The sequence below is a fragment of the Vanessa tameamea genome, chromosome 10 (assembly GCF_037043105.1).
Source record: "Vanessa tameamea isolate UH-Manoa-2023 chromosome 10, ilVanTame1 primary haplotype, whole genome shotgun sequence".
In the NCBI taxonomy this organism is placed as follows: domain Eukaryota; kingdom Metazoa; phylum Arthropoda; class Insecta; order Lepidoptera; family Nymphalidae; genus Vanessa; species Vanessa tameamea.
In genome coordinates, this window is record NC_087318.1 from 10,688,512 (window position 1) to 10,702,265 (window position 13,754).

At 31.4% G+C, this 13,754-nt stretch overlaps 1 protein-coding gene across 1 annotated transcript; it reads left to right on the forward strand.

Annotated features, from left to right (window-relative positions):
• Positions 1 to 425: 425 nt before the first annotated feature.
• Positions 426 to 1,574, forward strand: LOC113404660 (DNA replication complex GINS protein PSF1-like). The gene is made up of 3 exons (XM_026645619.2): positions 426 to 614; positions 734 to 798; positions 977 to 1,574. The coding sequence occupies exons 1-3, from the start codon at positions 543 to 545 to the stop codon at positions 1,425 to 1,427; spliced, it is 588 nt and encodes a 195-aa protein (XP_026501404.1). The 5' UTR covers positions 426 to 542; the 3' UTR covers positions 1,428 to 1,574.
• Positions 1,575 to 13,754: the final 12,180 nt, after the last annotated feature.

Sequence of the window (13,754 nt, forward strand, 5' to 3'; positions counted from 1 at the left end):
GAAAATAATAATTATAGCAAGTTAAATTACTAGATATTACAGTTTATAAAGATTTGTATTTTTTGAAGTAAGAACAAAAAGACATAATAATGCTATTATTATTTATTGCTTTGCAGTGAGTATTATTCTTGGCTCAACGTTTATTGACATTTGAAATTTCAATTATTGTGAATTCGAGGACTTGACTTTAGGTTCCAAATATTATTTATCCCTATGTGAATATATATACCAAAATGAACCAATAAGAAACTCAGAAGTTCCTATTTTTCATCAATCATCTATAATAATATTGATAATTTAAAAATTAATTGCATTGAATAAAGAAGAAGTAAATTTAATTACGAGGCTGTGTGCTAAAATATTTTTGCCTTCGCTTATAGGAAAGTTTTAAAGAAAAAACAAATACGATGACATTACATTGACATTTTATTTTGAAAGTAAACAATCACATTCAAAATTATATTAGTTTGAATTTATTTTAAAATTTTAGTTAGGTGTAAGGTTTTCTGTTTATTAGTAACTGGCTTTATTTTTCTATTGTGATGTTTGGAGAGAAAGTAATAGAACTTTTAAAAGAAGCAGAGAGAAATCGCGAAACAATTGATTTATATAATGTAAATTTTTTCTTAGCTTTCTGAGATCTATGAAATATTGCTAAAATGAATGTATTGATTATAAATTTCTTATAACATATGATATCCATTTATTGTAATAAGTTTTTCTTTGATTCTAGGATGAAAAAATACGTCAAATTATACAAGAAATGCATGTTTTATTTAAAATGAATATGAGTGACGCGTAAGTTTGCAGTAAAATATATAATGTAATAGTAAATTATCCATTCGCCGTTATCATCAATCGTCGGTTAAGATTCATGTCTTCTAACCACTGGGCCGCATTACAGCTATTAAGTTAAACAATTACAAAAAAAAGTTTTTTGGTTATCTAAAATGTTTATTGGTCATTAATGTTTTAGCAATGCAACTACTGAAAATAAAACTCTATGGACAACCGTTCAAGTTCGTCATTCAGCATTAGAGAGAAACAAAAGATGCCTTTTAGCCTATCTCTACAATAGAATGATAAAAATTAAAACTTTGCGCTGGGAGTTTGGTTCTGTTCTGCCACCAGATGTGCGGGAGCTTCTTTCAGATAGTGAATATGATTGGTTCTCAAAATACTCAACAAACCTGGCTACATATATGCGATCACTGGGAGAAGACATAGGCTACAGTGGTATAGATCTCACTGAAAACCTAAGGCCACCAAAGTCTCTATATATTGAGGTACTATGCATTACAGATTACGGAAAGCTTGAATTGGAAGATGGTGATGTAATTACTCTCAAGAAAAACAGTAGACATTTCTTACCAACATCTGAATGCCAGACTCTTATAAGACAAGGTGTTTTGAAACAGATAATCTGATATTATTGTTGAATTTAGTTATTTTAGTCTGTAATGGCTGGGCATATAAGGTTAAATAAAATTAATGTTGTTAATTTTTTAATTAAATAAAAATGACATAATATTACTTGTGATATTTGTATTTATTGTTAAAGTAAAATTGATACTTCAATTTAGATCTTTTTTTATTTAGTCATTCTTTCTAAGCTCTATCATTTTAAACAATATTTCCTTATGCACATAACTAAAATGTTATGTGTATATTTAATTCAGATTATTAATTTTAAATAATTCTGGGAAATTGTAAAAATTAGTCTGCAATATTTGAATTTACCTTAATTCATTTAACAGAATTAAATATTAAATCATTAGGTTTACCTAAGACTGTTTTCATGAAACTGACTTATATTCTATTTTAATTCTATTATAATAAATGTAATTTTGTATTTACCTCTAACAAGAAACTTGTGTTTGTATGACAAAGTTTTCAAAACAACACATTTTATAAAGTGGTGAATTTGGCATAGTATCCAGAAATGACGAATTTAAAAGAAAATATTTATCAAACAAATTTAGGCCATAATATTATATATTTTTACTAGCTGTAGCCCGCGGCTTTGATCCCGTGGAAATTGATTATTATAAAAATAAAGTTTCATGTTTCTAACTTTAAAAAATGACGGTATTTCCTACAAACTTTCAATCCTTATTTCACCCCTTTAGGGGTAAAATATCCCGAAACGCTTAAATACGTATCTACTCATTTTTAATCAGTATCTCAAAAATGAAATTTCATGTTTCTAACTTAAAAAATGACGGACTTCCATGCAAACGTTCAACCCCCATTTCACCCCCTTAGGGATAAATTTCCAAAATTCCTGATTAATTATGCTCATATATTTCAACGCAGTTGTTAACATAATCAGCCTGTAAATTTCCCACTGCTGGACTAAGGCCTCCTCTCCCGTTGAGGAGAAGGTATGGAGCATATTCCACCACGCTGCTCCAATGCGGGTTGGTGGAATACACATGTGGCAGAATTTCGTTGAAATTAGACACATGCAGGTTTCCTCACGATGTTTTCCTTCACCGCCGAGCACGAGATGAATTATAAACACAAATTAAGCACATGAAAATTCAGTGGTACCTGCCTGGGTTTGAACTCGAAATCATCGGTTAAGATGCACGCGTTCTAACCACTGGGCCATCTCGGCTCCTAACCACTGGGCCATCTCGGCTCAGTTGTTATTAATCCTGAATTACTTATAGCCTGAAATACTTATATCGACACCTTATATTTAGTTACCTCGCTTTTTTTGCATTTATATACATTATTGAAGGGGTTGGTGTGGGTAGCATCACCTCAATCTTTATTCTGCAGTCAATCACAAATATTTTGTATTGGCTGAATTGTAACATACCCAATTCTATATCATTTAATATGTCCATGTGTGGTTGGGACCTTAGAGTTATCACTGACAATATATAATGTAGGTAAATATTTTTTTATAATAATAACACATCAATATTATCATTGATAGTTTAATGTTGTACTGTCATTGTATTTCTGATCTCTCGACATTCAGTTAAAATCGAAAAATTTTATATAGACAGTTGGATATCTAAATAATACTATTTAGGGTATTTTTCTATGGTATTTCTACTAAACTATATCTTTGATGTTATTATAATTTTCAAAATTTTAGTTTATATTATTTTTCAGGGAGGTTTTAGTATATGTGCCTTTAATTAATTCGTATTTATTTTGATAAAAGTTAAGAATTTATTATGGTTAAAAAAAATTTCATCACCAGATTATTTCCAGCCAGCCAGGTAACCGTTATGTTACAACGTTGTCGAAATGCTGTGTGTCAAGGTTCACAGGCGAAAAAACAATGATTTATATTTTTTATTAGGAATTAATTGTGATTTATTTTCAAAATTATAAATATTAACTTTCGATTTTCCCTTATCCAATAAATCAAGAATCATCTCAATCGGATTACCCAGTATAAAGTTATACGTGATAGAATCGAATAACAGCAAAAAGTTCAGTGGCTGGACAATCAATCACCCCATATCTTCTTACCATTGGGGTTGATTTTTTGTCTTTGAATAGTAATAATAATATTATTATTACTATTCAAAGTTCTTTGAATAGTACTAGTTTTCAAATACTTATAAAATATGCAATAAAAAAATAACCAACGCACACAGTAAAGAGTAATGTGTACACAGAGAAATATATAATCGCGTCGAATTATACCTACTCGTTTGCTAACAAAGATTTGTAGCTAGCAAAGTAGTCGTTTGCTAACAAGTATTTGATAATATGAAATTTGTGTAAATATAAAAGGAAAACTTTTAGAAATGAAAATAACAAATGAATAAAGCAGTAGGTATGAGTAATTTTTGTTGAACCTATTAAACAAGTCAAGTTTCATGTTTCCAAACTCTTACTATAAAGCAACTACTGAAGAACATTGTTCTATAACAGGGAATCGAAATATATCCTAAGAAAATCGAATTGTAAGCTAATCGAATTGTAAGCTTGTCGTGCTATAATAAATTAGCAAAATAAATAAAAAATATTTATAAGCGATATAGAATAAATGGTAGCACCGTTATTCAAATATCAGATATACAAAACAAAATAAAATAAAAATATTGTTTGATGGTTCTGAAGATTCTAGGGGAAAATTTTACTAACCTACAACGGTAATGATACGTATTTATTCCGCTTCATCTTTGACCATTCCTTACAAAAATAAACCTCAGCTTAAGAGTTACTGAGGACCAACTCTACTTGTTTATATCGGCTATGATACAATCCCGATTATATTCCGATCTAACTTCGACCGTACCGCAACTGGTGTAGTGTTATTAGAAGACTGAACGGCTGACAAATTGTTAGTAGAACTGGCGCCCTTGTTGTTAAACTTTATAGAAAACTAGCTGAATCTGCTTTATCTGCGCAAAATTTTGATAGCCATTTTCCTAATCGTTGGATAGGCCGAAGGGGACCTATCACGTGGCCTGCGAAGAGTCCGGACTTAACGCCGGTTGATTTCTATATTTGAGGTCACATGAAATCCCTAGTTTATGACGAGAAATCAAAAGAAGACTCTGCGTTGGCAATAGGGGAAGTCACTTCGAGTAAGAACTGAAAAAAGGTTAAATTACAAAATATCTTAATTGTAACTTAGCTACTGAACTGTTTATGTATCTAAATTTTGTTTTAAATTTTTATTAAGTAAGTTAGTCAAGTAAATAAGTAAGTTTCTTTACATTGGATATCAATTTTGTGGGAATTTTAAAGAGCGACTAATTGTACGAATTCGGTCATGTTCGAATACGAATTTCCACCAGCGTCCTTTCTGATCATTTTATTTCGGTTGCTTTGAAATAAATTCCTAGTTTTTATACATTTTCGGAAAGCTAAGTAATCGATTATGTTTTTAAAATAATCTGCAGAACAAGTTTCATAATGTTTTTTTTTGTTTTTCAGGCATATTTGAGGGAAAAAAAAAATATAGAAATAATATCGTTTTCCGTCTCGCATTTTTAAATTTGGACCGATAATTATTGTTTAAATATTGAAAATATTCAGTGTTTAATCGTTTTTATAAATCAGAAGAAAAAAATAGATTTTAATTGATACTTCGAGAAGTTGCATTTTTTACTTATTTTGAAAAATCTAAAAAACGCGATAACTCAAAAATGGTTCACTTTTGCATAATGCATATGGGGGTTAAAATTATCGCAAATAGTCACCCCTATCACCTCCTAACGGAAATAGGTACGTCGAATTACCAATAACCCTGTATACAGATTATAGAAGTATGTAATGCTTTTTGTTTGCTTTAAATGCTTTTAAATGAACTTTCCTGAACAGAATATGAATCCAAAACAAGATATTATTTATCGATACTTACCTCGTAATAAATAGCGAATTGTCTTTAAAGATATATTAGCATGATATGTGACTATTCTCAAACTTTATTTAGTTTAAGGAGTTGGCATTCACTACTCGACTCATAAATAATTAAACTTTATGTGACGTTAACGTGTCCCGCTAATAAATCGAGGGCCGAAATGTGCACCGTAGTTTTAGCAAGAACAAACATTGCAAGTATTACTTTTAATTTATTACTTCAATTTAATTTGTGAACGTGAAAAAATTTATATGGTCCCTAACAAGACTGGCCATCGGGATGGTCAGTGGTCCCCATAGGTTTTGGTACTGTAAGAGATAATTACCATTCCATAAAACCCCAATGCGCCACCAACCTAGTTTAGTTTCTACTAAAATGTTACGAGTAGGTATTCCCTTTGTGTCTGTAGTTACACTTACCCTACAAATCAGAACATAACAATACTAAGTATAGCTGTTTGGGGGTAGAATATATGGCACGTGGGTCGTATTTAACCAGACGTACTCGTACAAAGTCCTACCGCCAAGTAAATTATTGGGTATTACATTCAGCTATAATAATAAAATGAAACTAAAAGCTTAGACTGTTTGACGACCTCCGTGGTCGAGTAGTGTGTACACCGGTTTTCATGGGTACGTCACTCCGAGGTCCCGGGTTCGATTCCCGGCCGAGTCGATGTAGAAAAAGTTCATTAGTTTTCTATATTGTCTTGGGTCTGGGTGTATGTGGTACCGTCGTTACTTCTGATTTTCCATAACACAAGTACTTTAGCTACTTCCATTGGGATTAGAGTGATGTATGTGATGTTGTCCAATATTTATTTATTTATTATTTATAGACTGTCAAGAAAATAAAACAGCCAATTTAGAGGAGCTACTCATTAGAAACAATTCAACTCGTCGCTTTGCAAATTTTATCAATGCTTTATGTTACAAGTAACTTTGTTACTTTTTATTATTATCGAAGTTTATATCGTACGTATTTTCAAATTCTACAGGGAGTTTTTAAATAAAATTCATAAGATCGAATACTTATTTATATTGTTAAAGATATATTATATGCTTATGCTTGTATTTTTGGCCAAGTATAAACTTCCATATATGGACAAATAATAACGAGTTAATTATAGTATACCGTAATGTATTTGAAATATATATAAATGTACAGTAGGTATTTAAAGCTGGGGAAAATCTTGCTTTATTTTTAGAAGAAGTAGTTTTAACTTTTACTCCGCTTTTCCAATGGTGACTATGGACGGGTAAAAATCTTAAAGGACACGTACAGGTTTTGTTACGATAGCCAACTTAACAATAAAATCGAATATTAGTACATATTAAACTCAGCATAACTTAAAATGTTTAAAACGAATCCAGATGTTTAGTCTTCGGGCCAACTCGGTTTCAAAATCTTCAAATAGCTGAAGTAAGACTATATCTAGTTAAAATTAATATCATTACATAGTATAAAACAAAGTCACTTATCGCTGTCTCTCCCTGTGTATGCGTAGATCTTTAAAATTACACAACGGATTTCGATGCGGTTTTTTTAATAGATAGATTGATTCAAGAGGAAGGTTTATATGTATAATACAGGAACAATATAGTTGAGAAAAACTCATAATTTTATAGGTTTCTAAAGTGATGTCGTAAATAAACACATTTTTTTGCGCTTACATTGGAAATGCTGGCTGATCCTTACGACATAGGTCAAAATAATGTACTACAGTATTGTACACTTTAGAAAGGTCTTCAAAAAAGTTCGTGATGGTATATGTCTATCTCTTAGAGATAACCGACAATAACCATTTTTATCCTTTACTATTTACGAGAAATAATGGCTTATTTTCGAAGCGTTTTTAAGCAATACATCATTAATCCTTATAATATATACATATAAATATAAATCAATATGGCCCTTTAGAGCCTGTTATTAAAATGAATATTTTCGAAGATATTACAGATTTAAAACGCAGGGACATAGCGGTTTGTATTGTCTAACGACTGAAAAACTGTGAACTTTGTAAGACATTCTGTAGTATATTTAGTTTTAGCATTGCACCCGTGCGAAGCCATGGCGGGTCGCTAGTATAGAAATATTTTAGAAACTAAACCTTATAGAAGTAGGTACATTACAGTTAATCTCAGCCTACCGTGTAGACCTTGCAGTTGTTACAATATAAACTCGTGAGAAATAAACTTAACGCTGATAAAATTGTGCAGTTTATCCGCACACCTGCGCCTGGGATATTAGCTTGTTCTCTTCATAGGATATAACTATAAAGCGCTCATATTGGATCGTAGTAAAACGGGTTACAAGTACGTACGTTGTTCGTTATGACATTCAGTCTCTGTCACTCTCAATATCACTATGATATACTTGCGGCCCGACTCGACTTCCTTCGAATACAGTTAAGGGTATATCCTGTTATATATGAGTATTTAACAAAATTACAATAGAATGAGTATCTGTTCTCTAATATCTTATTTTGTATACTACTTACTTTTTTTTAAATCAAAAGGGGATCATCGTAGTTCCCAAGGTTGGTTGGTGGCGCATTGGCGAAGTAAGCAATGGTTGATATTTCATAGAGCGCCATTGTCTATGAGCGATGCCGACCTCTTACCATCAGGTGGCCCATTTGCTCGTCCACCTACCTACATCATGAAAAAAAGTGACATAGATCTACCTATGGACTGGCAAATCGGTCACCTGACGGTAAGTGTTCACCACTGACCATAGATCGGTATTGTAAGAAATATTAATATTTCTTCATATTATTAATGCGCCATCAACTAAATTTGTCAAAATTTAAACTTCGTCATAGTGCACCTACTAATTGAATAGTTACTACTTCGATAGCATGTAGGTATTATCATAGAAAAAAAAACCGTTTGCCATATTGTGGTTTTGGGTTTTTGGTAAATACCGATATGTGGGATTGTAACGGAAGATCAAAGTGGATTTTCCAATTGTTTTAACGACCAGGACATATTAAATGTTTAATATATTTAAGAAATTTATGCAAATAAATATAATTTATGATGTAGCGTATCAACGTTACGACAGACTGCGTCCACATCTGGAGCTTAATTGACAATTAAAAACTTGAAACGGAAACGAAGAAGATATTTATTGAATATTTTAAGAGAAGCATTTAATGAATACAATTTACTTACTCAAATAGGTAATATCGATATTTTAATTCAATTTTATTAAGGAAGCTAATAAAGAATACTCCAGATATCATTCTAGCGTAATTCGACTTATTTACCTTTTATACATAACTATGTACCATATGTGTAGTATGTAATAGTATATTAAGTTACACGTGTTTGTAATTTTACGACAGTATTTAACATTACGTAACCGATTGATTTAAACATTAAATGGTTTTATATAAATGACTGGATTGGGAACGAATGACCCCCTAAATGAAATTTATCGGTAAAGCCTACTTATAAATATTTATTATAGCCTTTTACCGAATTTCTTAGGGTTATTAGACCATCGGCTTCGGCTTTGGCCAAAAATCGACCTTCTCTCCGATACTACTTTTACAAATGTGCTACTTGTGCTAGTATATATAATAAAAATATAAAAGTACTTAGAAGATATATTAAATACAATATATAATGATGTGCTTGGTATGTGACTTTTGATGCGATTAATTGTCTTTAAAAAATGAGACATACAGATTTCTACTTTTAGTCATGTCTCATGAAATTGATGTAACTTCTTTTCATAAATATAATTCGATAAACCATAAAAAATTAGACGATAAAGGTATTAATTTTATCAGTTTAGATCGAATTTATAGTTTTATCAATCTAGATCTTCTACATGACAGAAATATTGAGTGTTACAGGCATGTAGAAAAGTTGTGAAAATTCCATTGTTCGTCGCGCACTCGTGTAACATCGATAAACATTATTAATGCGAGGTTTTCCCGGTGGAGAGGAAAACCCGGTTGGTTACATTTATTATAGGCATACCTAACACGGAGATGGGTGCCGATGTACTAACGGTTATTTTTATTGGGAATATGTAGTTCACTCATTCCATTTTAAACACGTAGGAAAATATTTCTGTTAGACACAAATCGATATCAATTTATCAGCACGAAATCATAAATTTATTACTTTTTCAATAACTTTGCATGGTTTATTGAGTAAAGTTATGAAAAGATCGTTTGAATAATAATTTTGCGAGATAAATTAAATGTAGAAAATCTTCCAGCTAGGAGATATGGAGGACAATTTGGGATTCGAGCAGTATCAATGATTGTGGTTAATCTATCTGCCAAGGATGATAAATGAAGACACGACTGAAGTTCTAATATAAAGTAATATCTATCAAGTATCAGTTAAGTCTGATTACTGTGAATAGTTCAAAATTAGTATTTTGTAAATTTTGCACTAAACAATTTTGTACCTGATAGAGACACACTGATAATGCCTTATATATCTTCGTTATATATAATTTTGTTTTCAATTGTCATCAAAAAGACGATATCATAAATATAAGTATAGATAGATCATATGTAGGTATGTACCTATATCAACAATAGAGAAAAGGTCTAAATAAAATTAATCGTAGAACACTTATATGTTTAATATTTATATTTACCTGATATAGTCTTAAATGGAACGCGCTTGCTAAGAAGATGTCTATTTACTCTCTCGCTTTATATTCGGAGTATCACTCTCAGTAAACAAAGATGCCTAAAGGACCACTCCATTCCTTATATGATATAAATTTAGTTCATTGTTATTAGTTTCTACGCTTGACTCTTCAAAATATCTTTCGAATTTTCAGTATTAAATATTGATGCCGCTTGACTGATTTTGGTCACGGTGGCTATTATAAAGAGATACCAGTCAAGTGCACAGTGAATTAAAGTTCAAAATTGTACACAAACACTGCATTCCCTCACTTTCATAAGCATACCATCAGATTCCGGGATGCTACTGCGAATTTATCGACAGAAACATATTTATAAATACTTACTGGTCCGACTCGAGATGTGTACCCCTATATCGCGGGCCAATCAAATCTCAGTTTGAACAGCAAACCAAGTATATTATGTATTACATGACAACAGAGTTAAATACGTACTAAACGTGTGTAATTCCCAAAATTTTTGTGCTTGCATAAGCTGACTCATTTGTACCGTGAATTAGAATACTCCAAATGATATATAAATTTTATTTAAGCACAGTCCTTGAGTTAATTTGGAGATTCCCAAATCATTGAATAATATTTATAGGGTCAAAATAATATTTATTTAATATATGTCTGACTTATAAAGGGCACAGGAAACTCGAATCAATATCTTAAATTTTGTTTAATGAGTAAAAAGTTTTATTGTAATGAGATTATTTTACCGATACAAAGCGTTATATCAAATATAAATTTTATATACCTATCCAGAACAATATGGCGGAATCCAAACGACGATGATCGTAAGTGGAAAGAACCAGCCTTTATGCAAACCATCAGATGTAAGATTTTATGTCCTTTGTGCCTGAATTTATTTTAATTAGACGGCCCAGATATTGCTCAACCAAGCGGGCCTGCACAAAACCCTACCTCAGGTAAAATACGCTAAAGTTGTAAATATCTCTAAAAAAGAGCTCGTTGACACAACGCGTATATAAAAATACCTATTGCGGCGACGTTATTATTTACATAAGGTGCATTAGTTTACAATTCAAGTGTAAAGACCTGGCGTGCATTGTTTGTTACGGGTTTTACCGATAATTAATAACGATGATTTTATAATAATATTATTATTGACTTTTTTTTATCTATCTAACATACCTAACAAATGACATAAGCTAGTTAATCAGCCCGCTTCGCTCAGCGTAAAAAATGAATGAGTTATTAACTCTTACTTATTATTTACCTTTAAATGTTTATTGTTTTCTTCTTAATCATAAATTCTCCATTCTTCAAGTAAACACGTATAATTTAAGCTCTTTGGTATTCATCCTCATCGTCCTTCTGCTCTTATAAGTACCAATTTTATTGGCGGTGCAGCATGTACTCTTCCTCCATAGTTCTCTTTTTGTCTTCATCTTACAAGTAACAATATTTCCAGCCATATCGTCTTTCACACAGTCCATCCATCGTTGCTTTGGTCGTCCCCTTCCTCTATATTCATCCACATTCCTGCACAAGACCTTCCTCACAACATGGTCTTCATTCCTTCGCATAACATGCTCATTCCATGATATTGTCGGTATTCTTCTTCAATATTTCGCGTCAGCTGATCTCTTTAATAAGAATGAAAATAAATAAACCAACGTTTGAGATATTCAATAAGAAACTTCCCTCTTCAACCTAGATTATTCATTTTCGGAAATCCATTTTATTATTTTTATATAACAAAATATGTATATATATTCATTATTTATACGATTGCTTGATACGTAAGGAAGGTTTTTTTTTACTCATAGGATTTACCATTTGTTAACATTCTTAGAACTGATAGCTCAGAAGATAGTTTAGTAATTCTTTAGTAGTATTTCTATCATTATATAAATATATTCCAAGTCATTTTTATAATACTATGTTTAGTAAAAAAAAACAATCAATGCGTCGCCACCCTTAAATGTTAAAATGTTGTCCCTTGTGCCTGTAGTACCACTAAGTAATGAATCAGTCTCAAACAGGTGTGATATAAGATAAAAAATATGTCTTCATCACGGGAGCACTTATAGATTATAAAAGAGGGAATACCTCTTTCATAATCTTTGTTATTATCTATTGGAAGGCAATTCGACAGGATTGGTAAGACGCAGGACGTGCTTGTCGTGGCGTGGGAATGTACCGGTGCCTACTTTCTACCTTCTAGTTGCTTCTGAGAACTTATTTTCAGAAAAACCCAATACCTTCAAGTGCCGCGAGATTCATCGGACCCGTGACTTATATTACGACGATGAATTTACAATGAGGAAAATTGTTTAAATAACAGTAAAAAGTGATTCACAAGTTCATCAACCGAATAGAACCGGATACAGAGTTAGAGTAAATTTTAATAATCTATTTGTTTTTTTTTCAAATTAAAGAGCTGTGATAACTTTTACTTATTAATACTTGAATGACGTCACATGTTTTATAAAGTGCTTTAACACTATTATTTGTGCGCAAAGACGAGCCTACGATTGTGAAATTTCAAAAAGATACAAGATACATATCCCCTTTTTGTCATTTACTGTAATAATCATACTATTAATCAAGTTAATAACGTGAATGAGATACTAAGTTATTTTTTAGAAAAATAGCTCTGCAAAAAAAGTTTACATATAATATTTTTTATAAAATTTATATTTTTGTTTAAAAGGAATAATAAGATTTAATTATTAGAAAAACCTCACAAGATTATCCGGGTAGTTTCCTGGGAAGTAAACCACTTATATTGATTGACTCACATACGTATAGCTCATAGAATGCCCCATCAAGGCAAATCCAGGGAAAGCCAGGACGGGAACATCCTTAACACTAGGGTATATCCAATACTTGTAAAAATAAGACGAAATCAGTTGGATAATAAACGGAAAAACCATTTGAAATTTAGTCACGAGAAAAAAGCCTTGAATTTATTATTTAATTTATTATCTTGAAGCATTTAATTTAAAATGTAATTTGCGTACTATTGACATGATATGATTGTTGAAAAAAATTTACCTAATCAATAACGTGGCGCTAACATTTTGATGCAATACATTTGTGACGAGTCGAAAGAGAGAAATGGAAGAATCTTAAACGACGATTGTGGATTCGAGTCCATGTAAACACCAATTAATTTGTTTGTGTTTTTTTGTTTTTAATTCGAAAGCAGGCAAACATACTGAGAAAACCTACATGTGTCGGAGATTTCGCTACGGTGGGTTATTTCTAGGCTATTACTACTATAACTATAGTTTCTGCTTATCCGTCAATACAATGAATGAAATGAAATAAAGCTGAAGAGGATCAGGATCTACCAATTCGATTTGAAAAATGTTCTTGCGTTAAATAGTCCATTATGTTCTTCGTTTAGATATTCCATTTATTGAAAGAACAAAACCCACGGGGGTTCAATAAAGTTTCACCCGTGTAAAAAGTCTAGTGATGTAGCTATCCTAGGGCTTTTATTATGGGAATATAAATAACACATACAATCAAAATTAGAAGTGGCTTGAAGTATGGTTCCTTATTTGTCATCCAGTTATTGAGTTACACAATCATGTGCATCGAGTGATTTCCATATCATTCGCTATTTACTAATTCTTAGAAATACGTAATATTTGGTTTTACCGCCTGAATTGATGATTAATTTACGTATAAATAATATTTTGTAACTGTTGGGAATTGAAGATAGCTTAAATTAATATTTTTTTTTATTAGGTCAAAAACAGTCTATAAGGAA

Bases quoted from the DNA above. Each gene is read 5' to 3' on its own strand.
- LOC113404660 (XM_026645619.2), top strand. From the start codon at position 543: ATGTTTGGAGAGAAAGTAATAGAACTTTTAAAAGAAGCAGAGAGAAAT. The intron at 615-733 runs GTAAATTTTTTC...CTTTGATTCTAG, and splicing joins AAACAATTGATTTATATAAT to GATGAAAAAATACGTCAAAT. The intron at 799-976 runs GTAAGTTTGCAG...TTAATGTTTTAG, and splicing joins AAAATGAATATGAGTGACGC to CAATGCAACTACTGAAAATA.